Source organism: Azolla caroliniana, unplaced genomic scaffold, assembly GCF_043228905.1.
Source record: "Azolla caroliniana isolate FFs.n. ecotype wild unplaced genomic scaffold, voAzoCaro1.0.p SCAF_8, whole genome shotgun sequence".
In the NCBI taxonomy this organism is placed as follows: domain Eukaryota; kingdom Viridiplantae; phylum Streptophyta; class Polypodiopsida; order Salviniales; family Salviniaceae; genus Azolla; species Azolla caroliniana.
Genome location: NW_028230443.1, coordinates 18,030,220 through 18,051,409, shown reverse-complemented (window position 1 = coordinate 18,051,409; position 21,190 = coordinate 18,030,220). Strand labels below are relative to the sequence as shown.

At 40.8% G+C, this 21,190-nt stretch overlaps 2 protein-coding genes, 1 long non-coding RNA gene and 1 other non-coding gene across 5 annotated transcripts; 2 read left to right on the top strand and 2 right to left on the bottom strand.

Annotated features, from left to right (window-relative positions):
• Nucleotides 1-748: 748 nt before the first annotated feature.
• Nucleotides 749-3,711, bottom strand: LOC147861214 (peptidyl-prolyl cis-trans isomerase FKBP15-1-like). 2 transcript variants are annotated; one of them, XM_087323429.1, is made up of 6 exons: nucleotides 3,543-3,711; nucleotides 3,328-3,372; nucleotides 3,140-3,202; nucleotides 1,647-1,737; nucleotides 1,468-1,572; nucleotides 749-1,068 (listed from the first exon to the last, which is right to left on the bottom strand). In XM_087323429.1, the coding sequence occupies exons 1-6, from the start codon at nucleotides 3,624-3,626 to the stop codon at nucleotides 992-994; spliced, it is 465 nt and encodes a 154-aa protein (XP_087179555.1). In that variant the 5' UTR covers nucleotides 3,627-3,711; the 3' UTR covers nucleotides 749-991. The 2 variants fall into 2 exon arrangements, with proteins under 2 accessions (XP_087179555.1, XP_087179556.1); XM_087323430.1 differs by having other exon boundaries at nucleotides 3,328-3,377; nucleotides 3,551-3,705.
• On the top strand, nucleotides 3,209-3,651 carry LOC147861215 (uncharacterized). The gene is made up of 2 exons (XR_015530105.1): nucleotides 3,209-3,372; nucleotides 3,543-3,651. It is a non-coding gene; the product is annotated as an uncharacterized LOC147861215 (long non-coding RNA).
• Nucleotides 3,712-5,470: 1,759 nt separating the features above from the next.
• Nucleotides 5,471-5,543, top strand: TRNAA-AGC (transfer RNA alanine (anticodon AGC)). The gene has a single exon. It is a non-coding gene; the product is annotated as a tRNA-Ala (tRNA).
• A 1,034-nt stretch (nucleotides 5,544-6,577) lies between these two features.
• LOC147861212 (microtubule-associated protein RP/EB family member 1A-like) lies at nucleotides 6,578-9,867 on the bottom strand. Its single transcript, XM_087323428.1, has 8 exons — nucleotides 9,648-9,867; nucleotides 8,885-8,953; nucleotides 8,722-8,808; nucleotides 8,533-8,642; nucleotides 8,051-8,238; nucleotides 7,863-7,966; nucleotides 7,418-7,531; nucleotides 6,578-7,076 (listed from the first exon to the last, which is right to left on the bottom strand). The coding sequence occupies exons 1-8, from the start codon at nucleotides 9,756-9,758 to the stop codon at nucleotides 6,795-6,797; spliced, it is 1,065 nt and encodes a 354-aa protein (XP_087179554.1). The 5' UTR covers nucleotides 9,759-9,867; the 3' UTR covers nucleotides 6,578-6,794.
• Nucleotides 9,868-21,190: the final 11,323 nt, after the last annotated feature.

Sequence of the window (21,190 nt, the reverse complement as noted above, 5' to 3'; positions counted from 1 at the left end):
GAAACTTGGTTTAATCTTTTCCTTCTCCTAATTTTGAAGTAACAAAAGACCATTTCTTTCATAATGTTATTTTTCATTAGTAAAATGCAAGTAAAAAATAAGAGCTCCAAAAAGGCATATGTTAAACCCTCTTAGCCAAACCATCATCTTTAAACAAATGATGTGCTTCTGTATGTTCCAAACATTCTAGCATTGTGTACAAACACAAAGAAAAAAAAGTATAAAAGGCATATGTTAAACCCTCTTAGCCAAACCATCATCTTTAAACAAATGATGTGCTTCTGTATGTTCCAAACATTCTAGCATTGTGTACAAACACAAAGAAAAAAAAGTATAAAAGGCATATGTTAAACCCTCTTAGCCAAACCATCATCTTTAAACAAATGATGTGCTTCTGTATGTTCCAAACATTCTAGCATTGTGTACAAACACAAAGAAAAAAAAGTATAAACACCATGGAAGAAGTCTCTTAACAATCTATCTTCTTCTTTTTTCCAAAAATTAACAATCTATCATTGATTCATCACATTGCCATGGAAGTAATCATCGATGTTCAATCAGCTTCACAATAATCAATACTTGATGGGCTCAGGAAAAAACACAAATTTAAAAAATATCTGTAGGACATTGATGATTCACATCAATATTTGTGTTCAAATCAATAAATTAACATTTAAGCCACATTCCCAGGATTATCACAAATTGTCTCGATATGAATCTTCAAGGCTTTTCATATCTTCATCATGAGCAAGCAGAAAAGACCATTTGACTAGAATCAGGATTCATCATTTTGAATATATTGCCCTGGAAATTTCCTGTGACGTATGTAAGTCACAGTTGAAAAAATGCATGGTAAATAGTCAAAATACAAAGTAAGATGTGAATATCCGAGAATGAATTAGAATATGTTAGGAAAAGTTCATAAAAAGCAATCTTCTGCTTATGTAGCTCATGTGAAGACTCTCTTGTAAAAACAAAATCCTATATTGTCCTACAGTTCACTGTCTGAACTTGCAGTTTTCCCATTGACAGAAATTAGTTCAGTTTCAAATATGAGGGTAGCACCACCTGCATACACCGATTACAAGATGAGAGTCGGTATTAAAGATATAGTAAGCTATCCATACTGCATTAAGTAAAGAAACCATTAATTACCATCACATAATAGGCATTTGTTGTATAGTACTATCTTTGAAGGTTCTACGATTCACACATTTTTACCATTATATTACATAGTCATAATGAGAAACACATTTCTAAAACCTACACAATGAAGGAGGATTCTCCTTCTTGGAATATTATATCAATGTGTACGTATATATGAGATGTGTGCATTAAATCTTTGAATATTGGCAACATTACTACGTTCAATGACTTCATTCTTGCATTTCAAATCTTTTTCGCACATGAGAGTTTACATATTGCATTAAAAAATTTAGCCATGCCATGCGCAGCAGCAGGACTTGCCTGGAATCTTTGGAGGGGATCCTGAATCACCATAACCCAACTTTGAAGGAATTTTCAATTTCCTTTTCTCCCCAACACACATTCCAAGTAGACCTTGATCCCAACCTACACAAGCACAGGATTACAAATCTAAACAAAGAAACATATTTTTTACTATATAATATTCAATAATATTATACCTTGAATTACACGTCCAGCTCCAAGCTCAAACTCAAACGGAACACCCCTTCCATAACTTGCATCAAATTCGGTACCATCTGTGAGCATTCCCTATATCATAATGGAAGAAGGATAAGCATGTCTCCATACAAACTTCTATAAAAATCACTCTTCTTAGATTGATCTACATGTGAAAAAATGTACTTAGACCTTGAAAAGGCATACATACCAGCAATTAATGAAGAAAAAAGGGACCCTAAGCATACATTAACCTCATGCATAAGAAATTTATTATGCGGATCTTGAAAAGGGACAGAAAAAATGGATTATAGCCATAGTTCCAAGGGATAATATATAAATACATTATTAGAGAAAATTACAAATATAGGGCCATAATTATAAAACTTTACCAAAAACAGACCCAATTTTCTATTGTGGGTCTTATAATCAACTTAGTTTAGCTAACCATCCATTAAACTGCTAGATTACTTCTGGCAAAGCATGCTCACTAACAAATACAAGTAATTAGCAGTTAATAATTAACTGATGTACTTAATTTACCTTCAACCTAAAAAGGAAAAACTAATAAGTAGTATAAGCTACGATTCTTAGGCATTAATTACATTTTGTATGAGATAAAAACATATAATTATTGGTTCATTATGTTAATTTGAATTAATCAGATTTACGTAAAAAAGTAAAGCATTTCAATAATCATGAACGCATAGATCTTGAAATGGAGCACCCCAGTATATCCCAAAGGTGTAGATAGATTACAATGAGTCAAACAAGAAACGTGCCTTGCCCATAAAATATAACACACTAAGTTTCAAGTTTCCAAGGTATCGCATTGTCGATCTGTTAAGAAAATGTATTAACTGACCTGATAAGGACTCATGCATAAGAAAATTCTTATGTAAATCAATCTTGAAAAGGAAAAAACCATAAATTGTAACGAATCTAATAATAACGAGCTGTGGAGTGACATATTACGTTTAATGGACTCATACATATAAATTTCTTATATTAATCTTGAAGAAGGACGAATGCATATATTGGATATCGTCTAACAGCAATACAGCTTGGTGTGACAAAATATAAATTTATTTTGTATCAAGGATCAGCTAAAAAGGTCAACGGATTTATTTAGAACGGGCTCAAGTTATTATTGTTGAAAACCATTAATTTAGCTGCCTTGAACGTTTCCATAAATATGATTTTTATCACACTAAATATCAAGTTTTGAGTTCATCAAAACCACAGATATGTCACGAAGAAAGATTGTTTGATTTTCCAGGTAATGTGTTAAGAACAAATGCATATATCTCCATTAATAAAGCTGTAATGAGATTAGTGATGAAATGTAAATATTTTCCATATTAAAGATCCGGTTTTGAGTTCACCAAATCACAGATCTGCTACGAAGGAAGGGCCGAATGAACATAGATTTTACAGAGAAATAATTTAGGAAAATCATATATCCATTATGAAGAGGAAAGATGGATAGATCTACCCGGTAGTGAACTTTGATCTTATCTCCTTTGTGAGCTTGGATTTCACAAGTTTTAGGTTTGAACTGTAGTTGAGAAACAAGAAAACCAAATTGTGATCAGAGAAATTTAAACTATCAGGAACGAGAATCAGAGACACATAAACTATAAAAAATGAAGAAAAAAGAAGAGGGGGATGGAAGACTCAAACCTTTACTCCGATCCGAAGCTCATCTACATCTTTCTCCTTCTTAGCGTGCGCTACAGTTCAAGAACAGATACGTTAAAGAAACGAGAAGATACGAGACAAGAACGAAAATTGAGATAAAGAGAAGGGGAGGTGGGGATGGGGATGGGGGTCAGATACGCAGAAAAGCGCGAGCTCCATAGCGATGGGCTACAGCAGTCATGAGTGTAAAGAGAAAGTATTATACCTTGAGGGAGAAGGAAAAGTGATGTACAGAGAAGGGCTAGGATGCAGACAAAGGCGAGGTCCATAGCCATGGCCATAGCCTCGATCTCTCCAACACCAAAATTAGGGGAAAACAAGCTAGCAGAATACCCTATTCCTGCGTTTGCATATCATCATCAACCAATTCAGCAGAAAAGACATACCCTCCTTCCTCCATGTCTGTTTTTCAGAAATTACAAGAATACCCCCGGCTCGAGCCATCAAGTTTCTGATTGATCCAAATCTAATTACTGAAATGCCCTTCCTGAAACCCTAAAATCCTAATACCCTAAACCTAAACTTTAACCTAAACCCGGGCCCATTGATTGCGGCCCCTCTGTCAATCGGAACTAAATATAATACATGTTGGTTAATGCTAATCTTTATTGAATGGATTACAAGCAGATCTTTAAATCACAAAGGAAACATATACTTAAAATCATATTCACAACTTCGTAGCCTCACTCTTCGAGTTTTCCAGAGTGACTCGAAACAAAACCAATCCCTCTTTTGGGAGGCCTCCTTATTAATCATCAGAAAGGAGCACTAAAACATCCATTAGGTCGTCAGATGGAGCATGCGTTCATTTCCTTCCTTCGAATTCTCCCAATTGAATGAATAAGGTTTAGGAATGTATCTATGTGCATTATGTATGCATGTCTTCATTGTACATAAATAATGTGTATGTATCTCTATATTGGAGAAGATGTGCATTATGTATGCATGTCTTCTTGTGGGTATGCATACATTATATATGTGTACATAAAGGTGTATGTATCTCTCTATATATTGGAGGAGATGTGCATATGGATATAAGCAAGTGGGTAGAAAGATCTTTTATGCAATGGAAATATATATCATGTAAATTAAGAGTGGTATAAAGCAATCATCTTGAAAGCCTCTCGCATTAGTTTCATCTCACATATGCATTTTGTATGTTTGGGTACATACGTGTATGGTTAGAACATGTTGTCTTCACAAGCTTCATTTTAACCCACTTGAGCCTCTCCGTAACCATCTTAACTTTTTATGCTTATAGTATCCACATTTTAAGCCATAATGAGTTGCTCAAACACTTTTGTCAAACACTTTTGTTTTATGTAGTAGGAGTAAAACCAAACTCTTTGCAGGCATTGGGTCAAAAATCATACCTTTTCCTTGGCAATATCTTGTCACTTGCTAATCTCAAAGTAAACTCGTGTTATTTTACCTCGTTTAGTTGTAAAAGTGATTATGGCTTCCACATCGAGATCCATAAGCCTACACAAAGAACTTACAAACATTGGCCTTAGACCATTGACTTCAATATCATTGTGCTACAAGTAATTAACATTTCTCTTATAATGTAACCTCGTAGATTCATTTGCCTTGAGATGCAATGTGTATTTCAATGGGTATCCCTTATATTTCTTATCACTAACTTTTACATTTCCACATGCAAAAAACTTATGAATTCACACTTTCACATATATCTATTATCTACATTAGTTAAAGAAAAAGTTTTGCCTCCTCCTTTTTGACGATCAGGTTACTTGCCAACCATACCCATCATCACACCTTATAATCTGACTTCCATTTGATCTCCCTCATAACTACCCACAATCATAATGATGTAATTGCAAAAAAGGCATATAAGTATTTGTTATGTTGTGTAACTAAACATTTGATTGAGACTTCACATTGTACATTAATTATGATCATAGAGAGAATAGGGATATGTGTTTTACTCTCCAACCAACCCGACTAGACTTTGGGAGTTTCAAAACATTCCCCCTTGTTTTTGCATTTCATAGTGCTCACTGCTACATGAATAAATAAATGCATTAAATACATTTTATGGTCCTATGATAGGATTTTGTTTTATAGGTTTTAGTAATAAAATTAAGAAACGGTTTTCATCAAAGGGGATGTAGCTCAGATGGTAGAGCGCTCGCTTAGCATGCGAGAGGTACGGGGATCGATACCCCGCATCTCCATTCTTTATTGCCGTCTTTATTTATCTCTAACTTTTTCACTTCAATAACTTTTATTTATCCCTCTTGTCATTTACATGGTCTCGTAACTTTATATAGTAATCTAATGTACCTTGCTGATTATTTATGTCTTGTATCAATCTATATATCCCTCAATGTGTGTATCAATCTATATTTATTTACCTTTGAGGAATGGATAAATACCCCATTTTTGCTGTAGATAATAAATACCCCATTTTTTCTGTAAACGAATTGTCTGATGGGCCAAATTTGGTCTTAGAAGATGTTAATAAATCTTTCTTTCTTTCATCTCTCTCCCATTTACTACAAAGGTGCACATTTATTTTGGAGGAAACAAATCAAAGCCATTTCTTGACGAGCATATATATATATATATATACTTCTTCATAAGCATTATGAGGGCATCCAAACCTTCATGGATTTTTGTCTTCATAATACCTCAAGTTCCTAGGTGTGTCAAGTGCTTCCAATTGTTCTTCAGTTTGTATTGTGTTCATGGTCTTAATGCATTCATGTGTCATGTTAAAGACGTTCTAATTGCATAAAGCAAGCACTCCAATTAAATTCATTGTCTTTTTGTGTTCACAATGTGGTCAGAGGGCACATAACACAAATTCAGGTGCATAAAGCAAGCAGTCCAATATTAAATGGTACATTGATATAATCAGATTCCTTTCAGTGCTAAGATCTTTGTAATTGTTGTCCATTCCAAGTATAAATGTCTTGTTGTCTTCGTTAGAATTGTATGTGAAATGCCAAATTCAAGCAAGGCATATGATTGAAGTGCATGGTGTTCCATCAACAAAAAGATAATATTGACAACAATGTCAAAACTTATATTCGTGAGACAAGACCATTCAAGAAAGATCCACTCCCAATGTAATGCCATGTCATGCCATGTAATGCATATGTATATATGCATGCATGCATGCATGCATATATATGCCATAATCATGGAAATAGAAACAGAAACAGAAACAGAAACAGAAGAAGCAGAAGTAAAATTGGTGAATCAGAGTTGTTCCAAAGAATTGGGGGGCTGTATATTATTGCCACATCCATTACAAGTAGTATAGTTAGTAGTAAGCTAGCATACCAAACATCCTAACAGGAACAACAAATTCAATGTCATTGAGACTATGAAAATGGTAAATCAGGTTTTACCAAGGAGTAGTAGTTTATCAGGCACAAATTTCTTTCTAAAATTCTCATCTATATGGTTAAGGAGGGACTTCAAACCAATGCAGCTTCAGCAGAAATCCGCACATCAGAGATATCAGAACCTGAACAAAGACTCTTCCTCTGCCTCGGAGAAATGTCTGGGTCTTCCACATCATCTGATTCAGATAAGGATTTCCTCTTGTTGTTCTGCTTGTGGTTCACCATCTCTTCATTTACTATAACACTTGAATCAACCACACCATTCGGCGAAGATGCTATCAATTGTTGCGCTTCATCTAGAACAGCTGGGCTGTCATCAGCTGCATATAGAATCCTCTGAACAGCTGTGACTATCTGATGGTACACGATCATAATTAGAGACAATAACAATACCTTGCATATCAATCAAGTAGAACAAGGTCACACAATTGATTCAATATGCAGGACAGTGCCCGATTATATCATTTTGTACAGTACAAAAAGTGAACAAGTTTAACTTATTTCACTCATGAGTTTTGCACATATATGTATCATCATCAATCATCATTTTTTAATGACTGTATCTTGTCGTATATGGTCATGTCACAGTGTAGGCCAATGCTTTCTTATCTCACCAATCTGATTAGAACATTGCACCAAGTGAAGCATGTAATTTACCGACTAAAATATCTATGAATTTAGTTTCAGAACTTTACCTTTGTATGTTCCAAACCCGGATTCTGGCACAGAATTTCAATATCACGAAGCTTTGCGAAATAGAAATCGCGCTCTTTCTCCAGGTTATCCACAGATAGTTTGAGCTCTGTTACCTGTAATAATAGATGAAAATTGAATTTAGTATATATGGAGGTAGTAAGCAAGTGCTCTTTGCAACAAAAAAAAATAGTAATACATTTTGTAGGCAAACTCAATATTAATGGTAGATACATAACAAAAGCTCATCACAAAACATTAGATACTGTATTGCTGACCAAGGAGTAAGGTAGAATATATTTTACTAGACACAAAGAACCATATACATCAAAGGCACTTTAGAAAAGAACAGAGAACACATTGTGCTAATCAAAGAGTAATAAGTAACATCTTGTGCTAAGCATGGACAGAAAAAAATCCTTAAGAAACAAGAAGTTCGACAAAAACCTGTTCTTTAAGGACCTCCACTTGTGAAGCTGGTACCATAGCAACGTCAGCCGTGGAAGAGACAGGTACACCCATAGGAGGAGACACCCTTGCAGGTCTCAACCCTGTGAACAAAGAAAATTTCGCCCAAATTTTATATTTCTTTATCACCAATTTAGTAAGAAAAATGTTAAAAAGTAAGTATTGACCTCCTTTTGGCACAGCTATGGTGGTAGTTTCTACACGTTTAGGCCCTGAGCTCAAAGCACTCTTGGTTGATGTTGTTGTCATTGAAGTTTTAGCAGATGCTTGCATATTCAATACATTGGAAGCTGAAGATTTCTTGTTTGTTTCTTTACCACCTTTGCAATTTTCTCGACGTTCAACTGGATTGTAGCTGATAAATCATACAACCATAACCTTCAGTTTACTCTGCTTCTTCAAAAATTTGCGTACCACTTTTATCATTTATGTACTCAAATGGTGCCGAACACGAATACTGTATGTCTACAAAAGCCTAAACATTGGACTCTAAATCCTAAACTGATCTAATAAACTGGATTGCAGTTGATATATCAGTCAACCATTACAACTTATGGTTGTTGGTTTTTCAAAGAGTATGATTATGTTGCATATAATTAAGTCCAACATGTCAATCAAATCCATTGACCTAATCACAGTAGCATCTTACTTGCTGTTAATAAACCCTCCATTTATGGAATCACAATATCGCTTCATCCACTGCATGAACTCCAAGTTATCTAAAGGCCTCCCTTTCACAAGCTTGGCCACTTCAATATGCTGAGAGGAGAAATAGAAATGATTATTATCCCTACCCTCTTAACAGAGAACATGCAACTAGTTGGAAGAAAGTTTGCACCTTGTCAATTTTTAGCTTGTTGAAAACGTCTTGTAGCACCTTATAGTTCTGAATCATCTCATACTCATTTTTAGCATCAAAGTTAACCTGAAACACATCATTGTAAGACCTTGCTAGGACGTAATGACATGGAAGGAAGACAGAAATGCTTTAGATAGTGGACCTTATGCATGGGAACTATTCCTTGATGGACTGCATCCATTAGCTGACACTGAACGGCTCCTTTAGCTGTCTGAAGTACAAGCCAAATGCACGATATCAAGAGGTAATAGAACAAGACACTAAAATGCAAACGGGATCCGCTAAAATCCATAACAAAAAACGCTTTTAAAAATGTGAAGGGAAAGTGCGTGTGGGAACGATCAAGGGCATAGAATCCAAGCTTATTCATGTACCAGCATAACAAATGTATAAGAGAGTATGTTTACACACAGATCTGGTAACAAAGTTTCAAATAGAGGGAGACTACATTAATACACGAAATCCAGTACGGGTGCAGACCGCAAAACGCGAAGAATTTAACAAAATTTAACTGAATATCTTACAAAAAAGCTAAAATTCCATGAAGTTGGATGACGTGACAAAATTTCAAAGACAGGAGGAGTTGAGCTAACCGACGAAAATACCCTAAAATGAAGATATCGCGCACAAACGGAGTAAGCAGCTTAAATTTTGGAAGATGAAACTAACAAAGAGAACTCTGAAATACCGCATACGATTCAAAACCTTCAACTCCCTATGATGGAGATTCTGCAACGCGCATTTTCACGAAAAAATAATAGAAGAAAAGGATGATTTTTTCACAGAAAAAGGCGACACGGACTACAGAAATGCATCGAAACCTAAAAACGTACAGGTTGGAACAGTCAACTCGACAGGGATGGAAGCCTCCACCTAGATGTTAAAGGAGAGATGATCACGCTTACCTCTTCAACTTTGGTGAGGTTGAGCTGAAGAGAGGTGTTAATCCACTGCAGAATCTCATGGCGGCCGACGAAATAGGCACCGTCCATGATCCCAATGTTAGCAGCGGCCATGGATAGGCAACAATCTGCAGAGAAGAAGACGAAAAAGAAGAAAGAGGAGATGGAGAGATAGTCGAAGCACGAGCGTGCGAGGAAGGAGGAAGATGAGCGAGAAACCCTAGTTTGGATCCGAACCCTAGACCGTAACAGTGTGCGAGACAGAGAGAGAGGCGACACTCCTTTTTCAAGTAGGAGAAAATAGAGAAGAAGAAAAAGAAGAAGAAGGAGAAGGAGAAGGAGAATGAAAGGTAGCCGTTAGTTACTGTGTTTTTTGAAAATCCACTTGTTTCTAAAACATGAAGGCCTACGGTAGTCCGGACAAACCCTCTTCGGGGGAACTTGGAAGTGTCCGGACAAAGTTTCCTGAGGCAACTACACGGACAGATTCTCTCGAGGAAACTGACCGGACAAAGCCCTCTTGAGGGAACTAGTCGAACAATGCCCTCTCAAGGAAACTGCCCTGACAAAACCCTCCCGACAGAACTACCCAAGCAACGCCCTGTTGAGGAAGCTGCCTAGACAAAGCCCTCCCGAGAGAACTGCTTGGAGAAAGCCCTCTCGAAGGAACTGCCTAGGCAAAGCCCTCTTGAGGCAATTGGTGGTCGGAGCCCCTCTCTTGCCGAGGGGGGGCGAGGGGCTATTATTTTAATACTACCAGAAAAAGGAACAAACATGTGGACGTCGAGTAGCTCTCATGACATTGGGATCAGATTCTTGTCGATGTCATACTACTCATTAAGACTCGCAAAGCCTTTTGCAATGAGACGCGAAAGAAGGATAGTCTCCTCTCATTTGGTTGGCTTCCCAATTGTGGTACAAGAAGGAGATGAAGAGATACATGCAGAGCGAGCACTTTCCACATGTTGAGGTCACACTCCAAAGTTGTTCCCACTATGATACAACAACAATTAATCATGAAAAAAGTGAGATGAACAGAGGTAGAGCAACATAGAACTTTTACGAGATGCAATTCTTTGTAACCATGCTCAAAACTTGATACATCTCCACAAGAAGCAAAGGAAACTTTCCTCTAACGTATTTCAGAATGTGTATTTCAGAAAGTAAAACAGAGTGCGGTTGAGTTAGTCAAGGAGATATGGTCAATGCTCTTACATACTCTAAGAGGTTGTTACCGATTAGGAACACGGTTTGCGGTCAGTCCTTCGACCTAGACCTCCAAGTGATTGTGAAACAATGAATGGTGGCTTCTATGCGTAATGCGTAGGGGAATGTTCCCCGTAACCTATCAACGTATAAGGGAGACGGCTACAACCGACTCCTTAGCAGTGGTTACACTCACGTTCTTACACGCTCAGGTATTCCAGACACACAATAGATTAGCTGTAGCTATACATAGACTTTCAGAGAAGATAGAATTCTATTACGATACGCTTCTTACATTCCAAAATACACGCCCCCTCTATCAGAGGTTTTCTGCCCTTTATATACACAGGGTCTATTTAGTCGCTCACGCTTCCTGCGTGAACCGTTACATGCGTTATGATCTTATATTATTTCTTATTCCTACACTCTTGTCCGTCGGTTACTATTCCGGCGGACAACACCTGGCACGCCTGTGGGACAGTGCCCTGGCACGTCAGACCCATCCCATTAATCTTCTTCCAAAATGGCCCGGATGTTTGGCTCTGGTACGGTGTCCGCGTTCGGAGGCGACGTAGGGCCCGTAGGTGCATCGTGGTGTGGCTCCCCTGTTTGGTCGGAATGGCTTCTCCCGGTGTCGCAGTTGTCGTGTGTGGGCGGTCCGGGTATGGTGGGTTCTTCTTGAGCTAGTGGGTTGGGCTCTGCCATCATCGTGCTTGCGGTCGGCCGCGGCTCTGTCTCAATCGTTACTTCCTCTGTGGTGTCGGCCGTCTTTGTACGCTCCGGGGAGTGGGGCTGCAATTCCGCCTGGCCTGCAACGTTCTATAGGCCTTGGCGGAGGAGGAATATGGCCCGAAATATCTCTGCAGCGCCTCTACAGGAGGGATTTTGAAATGCCTTTCGCCTAGCGATGACAGGTCCAACTTTTTTCGGATGGAAGAGTTGGTGACCGTGTCGATGTTAAGCTTTCTGGCGATGTCCATGGCTTCCGGGTGTGGGGGTGCCTCTGCGACCCGGATGTATCCATCCAGGCGTTTCTCCACGAGCCATCGGCGTAAGGTAGTAGAGATGAAGATCAGCATCGCCAGAGTAGGTTCGTGGGGAGGAGACTGGTGGTTGTGGTGGGCTGGAGCTCTGTGATAGGATGGAGGAGAAGGTGAGGGGGAGGAGCGATGGGAGCACTGATAGTTAGAAGGTGGGTTTCTGTTTTGTGCAGAAGATCTTCTATTTCCTTCTTTTTGTGGCTTAGGGTTCATTGGGCGGTGAGCCATCGTGGTGCCGCGTGTTCTTGAACTAGGAGTATGTGCATGCATTTAGTCCTTTTAATAGTTGCCATCTTCTCGTTTTTTTTTTCATAACGGTTATATACAACCTATTTTTACATAATGGTACAAGTGGGGCCGTCCGTTTACGCCGCGGGTTCTCCGGCTCTGTCCTGTTCAGTAGTGAATGGGTTAGGTGGCGTAGGGCCCAAGTAAGGTTTAAGGCGAAACCCATTCACCTTTTGCCGTACTACTTCCCCGACTAGCGTACCTAGTTGGAACGTGCCTTGTTCCGCTCCAATTATCCAGTATGGGCCGGTCCAGCGGAATCATAACTTCCCTGGCATATGGCCCATGTTGGTTTGGAAAACCAGCACGGCTCGACCGGCGGCGAACTCCTTTTCCCTTGCGTTCCAATGCCGATCCACAAACGCTTTACGCTGTCGATGTTCCTGCTCCAACACAACCATGTTGTGTACGCGTTTTTCCCCGAGTTCGAGTAACTAGTGGAGCCGTACCTCCTCCGACTTGGCTTCCGATAGTCGGTCCCGTACCTGAATCCGCAAACTGGGTACGTGAAATTCGACCGACATCACAGCCTCTAGCCCAAACGCTAGTCGAAACAATGTTGACTGTATGCTTGTTTTGTAGCTGGTTCTGTACGCCCATAACGCACTTTGTAATTTGGTATCCCAGTCCGTTCTATTTTCATCGACAATTTTCTTCAAGATGGTCTGCAACATCTTGTTGGTGGATTCCTCTAACCCATTCACATGTGGATAATATGGCGTACTCTTCTTATGGACTACGGCGTAATGATGTGTTAGTTCCCGAACCACCGTATTGAGAAAGTGACTCCCCTGGTCACTAATGAGCTCAATCGGATAGCCGAACCGGCACCAGATGTGCTCGTAAAGGAATCTCGCTGTGACTCGTAAAGGAATCTCGTTGTGACAGTCGTCGTATTTTCTTGTAGTGCCTTTGCTTCTACCCACTTGGTGCAATAATCTGTGGCTACCAATATGTATTTATTGCCCATATGGGCTGCCGCCGGTGTGAAGGGCCCCACAAAATCCAATCCCCACTTTTGGAAGGGGTCTAGTGGTAATACGGGCTGGTGTGGCATCCTTGCGCCCTCCGTGGGTTGGCCCATCCATTGACACAAATCACACTTTCTACAATACTCGGATGCGTCCTTTTGCGTTGTCGGCCACCATAAGCCCGCCTACCATATTTTCCGGGTTGTAACATCGCCCGCGTAATGGCCGCCTGTCGTGCCACAGTGCGCCTCCTGTAAAACTGCTTCTTTCTCATCCTGACGTACCCCACGTCGCCAAATGCCGTCACTTCCTTTGTGATATAAAATTCCTATGAGGCAGAAGTTACGTCTTCGGACGACTAGTCGTTTCTTCTTGTCCGTGCGTAATTGTGGTGGAGGCAATCCCGTAGTCAGAAAGTATGTCATTTCCATAAGCCACCGGTCCGGAAAGGTCGATTCCGTTCTTTCTGCTAGTGTTGCTACCCGCAAGATGTCGGCGTCCGGAAAATCGTCGTCATCTCTATGTACTATTTCTCCATTCTTGAGTTTGCTCAAAAAATCTGCCACTGCGTGTTGCGTCCCTGGTTGGTGCCGGATTACAAAATTGAATTCTTGAAGCAGCAGCATCCATCGCGCCAATTTCCCCGTTAGGGCTTGTTTCTCCACCAAATACAGCAGCGCCGAATGATCCACGTGGAACGTGAATTTCCTCCCTAGTAAATAATGCCAGAATTTATTGATGTTATAGATCATCCCTAGCGCCTCTCGCTCCGTTGTGGAATAGTTATGCTTTGTTGTTGATAATTTGCGACTAGTGTAGTACACTGGCTGGTACCAGTTTGGTTCGGTGAGCTGCATTAGCACACTTCCTATTGCTATGTCCGAGGCGTCGACGAACACGTGGAATGGCTTCGCCCAAACTGGTGGTTGTATGACGGGGGCCTGTGTGAACATTATCTTAAGTGCCTCATAGGCCTTGTCCTCCGTTGCGGTCCATTGGAAGGGAGTCCGATGCACGGCAACATGTAACGGCGTGGCGAAGTCCGCCAAATATCATATCATCCGACTATGCCACCGTATTTGTCCTAAAAACCGGTCGAGTGCTTTCGCGTTTGTCAGAGTTTTGGCTTACGTAATCGCGGAGATCTTGTTCGAATCGACCGTTATTCCCTCCTTGCTGACTATATGGCCCAGGAGAGTCCCGCTGGTCACGCCGAAAGCACATTTCGCGGGATTCAGGCTTAAGCGTGCGGTGCGGCAACGTTCCAGGCACAGTTGCAGGTGCGTATGAACCCCACCTTTAGGAGTTTGTCAATTTCTTCTTTTACGCGGGTTGCGTAGTTCGGGTTCATGCGGTAGCGACGCTGCTGGTCGGGTTTTGCGTTGGTTGCTAAATTGATCTTATGTTGATAGAACTTAGGATCTAACCCCTTCATGTCCTCGTGAGCCCAAGCGAACACATCTTTATATTTCTTGAGTAGTGCGATCATCGTGTTTCTCTGGTCCGGCCTTAATTCCTTTGCGATTGAGAGGAAACGGGGTTCCGACTCCATACCCACATTTACTTCTTCTAGGGTGGAGGCGGTGACTCGTCGTAAAATTTCCATTTCCCTTTCGAATGCCGCCCGTGCTCTACTGAGCTCCAATATAGACTCTGGGTTTGGTTCGTAAGCCTTGTCGTGGAGAATAGTGGTCATGGCATATTCTGTCGTGGTTGCGATGACGTCGATTTCGAATAGCGGAATGATCCGAGGGTGCTCATCTAGGTATGCCTCTAATTCTGCATCCTCCACCCCAGCCAACATATTTATATCTTCTGCGTATAATGGTGTTATACCCTTTGGTTATGGCGTGCTTCCTTCCATAGGTACGTGAACCTTAGTGCGTCCGTGTTGGAAACTGATACACTTGTGTTGCCAGCTCTGCTTGATATTTGCTGCCCGAAGCCATGGTTTGCCCAGAAGCACTAGGTACGCCCCTAGGGCGTCCAAGGCGAGGACGACCGCCGAGATGTCGAAGCGATGTCCGCCCATGATAATGCCTATCTTGCGAATTAACCCCAATGGTCGTACTGAGCAGGTATCTGCCATTCGGAGCCAGAATGGGCAAGCCTCCCATTCTGAAATGCCTAACTGCTCGCAAGTTTTCGCGCTAATTACATTGACGTCTGAGCCGCCATCGATTACGCATCCAGGAATTTCCTGTTCGTGTAATATTAATGTAATAGCTGGGTTGTGGTGATCCACTATAGGCGGTCTGTCGCTAACGTCTGTAAGGTTTGTAGCGATGCTCACCCCGGGTATGCCCGTCACCCATTCTTCCATGGTCTGGCGGAAGCGTGGGACTAGCTGCATCAGCGTCTCCATGGTTAACGTTATCTCGCAGCCCGCTAACGCCTACCAAATGGGGTCCGGGATCGGTCCTTCGTCCTCCGCTCGCTCCCTCGTATTCGTAGACTCCTTCCGCATGCGCTCTGTATTGGTCGCGTTTGCTTGTCATCGTATCTCATCTTGCATAACCCAATCAGTTGTTTTTGTTTGCTGGCATGTCGTGACTTGCTGCACTTCCGCCGTAATCGTATTGACGGCGGGCCCCTTGCCCTTGCGTGCTAGGCATTGCGTGGCATAATGTCCAGGCTACTGACAAATAAAACAATGGATGCTTGATTCGCCCTTCTCAGCTCCTGGTGGTGTGTGTCGATCCCCTGGTGCGACTTGCTCCTCACGGTCCGGCCTTGTTTGTTGGAACGCATGCGACGGTTGTTGTTGGTCTCGTCGTGGTTCTTGGTGTCGCTCATCTCCCAAGCTTTCGTCGTAACGCCGATGATCTCGATATTGTTGCGACTTCCCACGATAACCATTGAAGCCATCACGTTTATTTGTCGGCCGGTGATTCTCATAGCGCCGGCCCCCTTTAGCATAACTCGGATGTCCACGATAATCCTCATCCTCTAGTTCGTCTTCCTCGGAATCGTTGTGATTTCGGCGATTCCGGTGGTGCCGGTCATCACATGGGTTGCGATCCACATACCGTGGTTGGTCTTCTTGCCTCCTTTGTTCAGTACGGCGTGGGGGACGCTATGTGTCTATGTTGCGGACTGTGGGAGCGGCTCTGTTCAACATATTGTATTCGCATTGGTCGACTGTGTGAGCCTTCGAGTGGCAGATTGGGCAGTGGATTCGCATGTTGCACTCCACTACGGAATGCCCTGAGTTCAAGCAAATCGTGCACTGGATTGCTTGACGAAACTGGCGTTCCTCGTCTTGGGGTAACGCTTGTCGTAAGGAGGACATAGAAAACCTTTCCTCCTCCTCGTCCAACTCGAGCTGTAACGCTCGTTCAATGACCATATCCGTCGTTTCCCCTTTCATGCTATTGTTGTTGAGCGTTGCTCGTATGGGTCGGCGTAATGCTGCCAGAAATGTCTCTCGAGCCTCGTCCTCCGCGGAGCTCCGTTCTAGTTTCCGTCGTAAATTTTGGAAACGTAAGTTGAAGTCTACGATCGTCTCGATCGGCAATTGCTTAATCGTATAGAATTGTTCGAGGATTTCGCGTTGTGGAACCCTCCGATGGAAGAACCGCAAGAAAGCGGACTGCAGTTGATCAAAGGTTGTGATTGTTGGCAAATCCATCTGTGAATGCCAAAACGCCGCTCGCCCATCCAATGTTAACCCGAACTCCGTCATTTTCGACTGATCTGCTACCGCCTCTGAAAGGCTTTGCGCCATGTGGTTCGCATTCCAGACATTAAGGAACATGTGAATATGGGTTGCGGCGTCGGTTTCGCCGTTAAAGCGGGGATAGGCAAAGGCCATGCTGGGGGATACGGCAGATCGGGAAAGACCACAGGGTGGTTGTGGTGAGCGTGCTCCCCGCGTATCGTCGAGGTATTTGGAGAGCGCAGAATCACCTTTGTAATCATGACAAGTAGTACTGAGGTCGCTGAGGCGAGGCTTTTGCCGTGCGCGTTCCTCTACCTGGCGTGTGACGGACCTTGTGATTGGCCGGTCTTGTCGTGTTGGTTCTCTGGGGCATCTACGGCTAAACATCCATTCGTCGTTCTTCGTCTGTGAGAAGACATAGATCACCAAGCGTGCCAAAAGTGTTACCGATTAGGAACACGGTATGCGGTCAGCCCTTCGACCTAGATCTCCAAGTGATTGTGAAACAATGAATGGTGGCGTCTATGCGTAATGCGTAGGGGAATGTTCCCCGTAACCTATCAACGTATAAGGGAGACGGCTACAACCAACTCCTTGGCAGTGGTTACACTCACGTTCTTACACGCTTAGGTATTCCATACACACAGTAGATTAGCTGTAGCTATACACAGACTTTCAGAGAAGATAGAATTCTATTACGATACGCTTCTTACATTCCAAAATACACGCCCCCTCTATCAGAGGTTTTCTGCCCTTTATATACACAGGGTCTATTTAGCCGTTCACGCTTCCTGCGTGAACCATTACATGCGTTATGATCTTATATTATTTCTTATTCCTACGCTCTTGTCCGTCGGTTACTATTCCGGCGGACAACAGAGGTCAATATGAGGCAATAACTAGTGAGCTTGAGGTTGTGATTCGTAAACAACAACAAATTTGAGAAATTTGGAAAAAGGCAAAGGTCTTCACCTCTTTTGGAGAGAGAATAAAGTGGAGATATGCTCCACCAAGATGGCTTTTTTTTCCAAAACAAAATATCCTTCCATTAGTTATATAGAAAGGTCATAACAGTTCAACATACAAAGTATTTTTTCCCAAGCCTGTCTTGTGTAAGATAATGGCCGAGGAAACAAATCTATGTACTCCAACATAAAGAAAACAGTTCAGTATTTACAATCTATTCCCTAGACACATTGCAAGGTATCCATATCCATAGACAACAACAAAAGTAGCTCTATTAAAAATGAAGCCCTCTAAGGTCATAATTATGAGCCATTCAATACTTCTTCAACCTGTACATCTCATAGTTGAAGAAGATCAACTACTTTGTTTGGTTTTCCAAGAGAACCACTATTCACATTCGCGATTGTAAAGTCACCAACTATTCACATCCACCAAGATGGCTTTTTCCGCCCCCCTGTCTTGGAACGACCCTACATGAGGGCTTTTGATACTTGACATGTTGGTTGACGTGGGTATGAAGGTTATAATCTATTGTATGAATTCGTTGTAGCCTTTGGGCATCTTTCCATTAATACCAAGGTGAAACTGTTAGAATTATTGAGAATCGATTAGATAGGTATATAGAGTTACAACTACAAAGATGGGATATATGAAAACAAAACTTCTATTACATATGAGAGTAGCTCACAATGGTAGTTTTCCCATGCACTCACACCTTAGAGCTTAGATAGGATATGGACCAACTCACTACAAAATTAGTGGGGACTGATAATCAAGCCAACCACTGTGAAAAGAAAGTGGATTGCTTTCTATGTTTGGTCTAAGTATAACATTAAATGTGCAAGTCAATTGATAGTAGTGGAGATATTCCTTTTCTGTCAACTGACTTGTCATTTAATATGACCAACTCCCTAGGTACAAGCTAGTGCTAGATAGTACTTATCTTGAAGTCAATGACGCATACTTCAAGACTAAGTACATCGTAACTTGCCCACAAAATATTCTAGTTGACTTGATTAGCCAATCCTATTACCTATTTCTCTCTTTCCTAAATACATTGTGTCCTACGCATCTACGGTTTCCTAGATTAACACCTTATCGACCCATATGGTCAAGTTGCACACTAGCCGCTCCTCATTTGGGGCGCAATCACAAAATGTGCACTCTAAGAGCACATATGGGGATAGATTTACAACTTGGGGCTGATCATTGATTATATCTAATCTTCATTTATTTTTTAAAACTTTCCTCTAACGAGTTTGTATGATACAAAACTTACATAGTACATGTATGATGGATGTGAAACTCTCATAGTATGTACTTACATAGCAAGTGTATGATGTGAAACTTTTGTAGGAGATGTATGATAGGAACTTTCATGCAATGGAGCACCATGATCATCATAAGTCAATGTCTTCTTTTTGGCATAAGGGATAACATGTAGTTGATCAATTAATTCATCCACTAGAGAGTATATTATAAAAGAAGGAATCAAGACTAGGAATGATTTGGGCTTCATGGAGTCATATATGGACCCAAAAGTGCTCAAGAAGAGTAACCACATCAAATTTAGCCACTTAAAAGTTATGTATGTATGAACTTGACCTTAGGTGGAGATAATTTGTTATTTTATAGAGAATATTGTTATCTACCATGGTAAAACAAGGATTGATGCCTTGGGTGGCATGTTCTCAAAATTACTCATTCATTTAAATGCTTAGAATTTGGTATGTTTTATTAATATTTTATGTGTATTTTATAACATTGCTCTTCTTTGGTTGTGATCGATGATTCAGTCTCTAGATGAAATTTGACCTTTTCGTGGATGATAAACAATCTATTCTATTCTCTCTCTTTGGATTGGGGTAAAAAACTCCACTTTGTGTTATGGGTGTATTTGGTGACCTACAAGATGAGTATTCTCACCACAATGTTCTATCTTTTAGGTTAAAAGTTGTTACACCAGAAGAACTTTGGGTACTACTTGACATATGGATCAACTAGATAAAGGAATGCTAGTCAATGACACCTCTTAGTGCAGACATAACTTTGTGCTATGGGTATATTCGGTGGGCTAATAGATGAGTTACCTCATTATAATGTCCCGATTAGCTTTTGGTTTCAAGATCATCAAAACTTATGGATTTGGTCAAGGAACGCTCAAACAAAGACACCTTTTTGTACAAACACAAAGTAGAGTTGGTTAAATTGGAGGATGATAGATTCCCTAACATTATCATGATGGATATCCTTCAATGACGCACGAAGTCTTGCATTGACTAACACCGCCACCCATGCGTAGTGCAGTTTTGACTAAGAAAATTGGTTTTAGTGCTCCAAACTTGTTTAGGTTGATCCCCAAAATAGTCTGCTTCTAGAGGGTTAGAGACACAAATGTATACATCATGGATGTAGTGGTCACAATAAATGAAGAACAATGACAAGATAACGATGAGAACAAAGGCGATTTAGACCGCACTTGTAACATGTATGAGATAGATGAATGAATGCATGAGCTAGATTATCTCGAGGCCAAGGAATTACAAATCCCTATTTGAATTATGGAGGAGGAGTGATAAGAGTTAAATAAGAACCAGAAAGAAATCAACATCTTTATGAAAATATTCAAATGAAATACCCCATAGACAAGCAAGGAGGCTAATATACAAGTGTAGCAAGATACTTGCATACATATTTAATATTTGGATATGAAATATACTAACATTAGGAGGGTGGAAAGGGGGTCTCTTGGTGAAAGCAAAAACCTATTACTTTTAGGGTTTCAATTCCCCTAATGCTTATTTATATATTAATTACTAATTGGAATATCATTAATAAATTAACTATTATCATGGAAACAACTTAGAGAGAGAGAGAGAGAGAGCATGGATTGTAGCTCAGATGATCCAACATATGTTGCAAGAGAGCCAATATATCTTTATAAGACCATCGTCATTTGTCACCTAGTCTCAAACTCTCTTTGTGGACCTTTGATGACAAACTTCTTGTGTGTCTCATCTTTATTCTTTTGCCCAATTAAGAGAATCAAGGAAAAAGATAACAAACTCTTCCTAAGGACACGAAAGGGAAAAAGAAGATTTGTCCCATATACATATTTTTATCAACATGATATGATAACTCCCTAATTCATTTATGATAGTTCATGAGATATTAGGCACACACGTTAACAACCTTCCTAGTCTTGAATTTCAGAAATATCACGACCCTTGAGATGCACTTGCATGCCTTCCTCAACCCTAACACCTTGACACTTGACACTTGTCCTTGTCAATATTTTCTATAGATTCCACTATTTAGTAAAGATTCCGATGTGCAATATCTAACATACGTAGATGGTCTATGAGAAGTTCTTAATATCACAAGATTGGGTGTTGATGCGAACAATGATGGGCG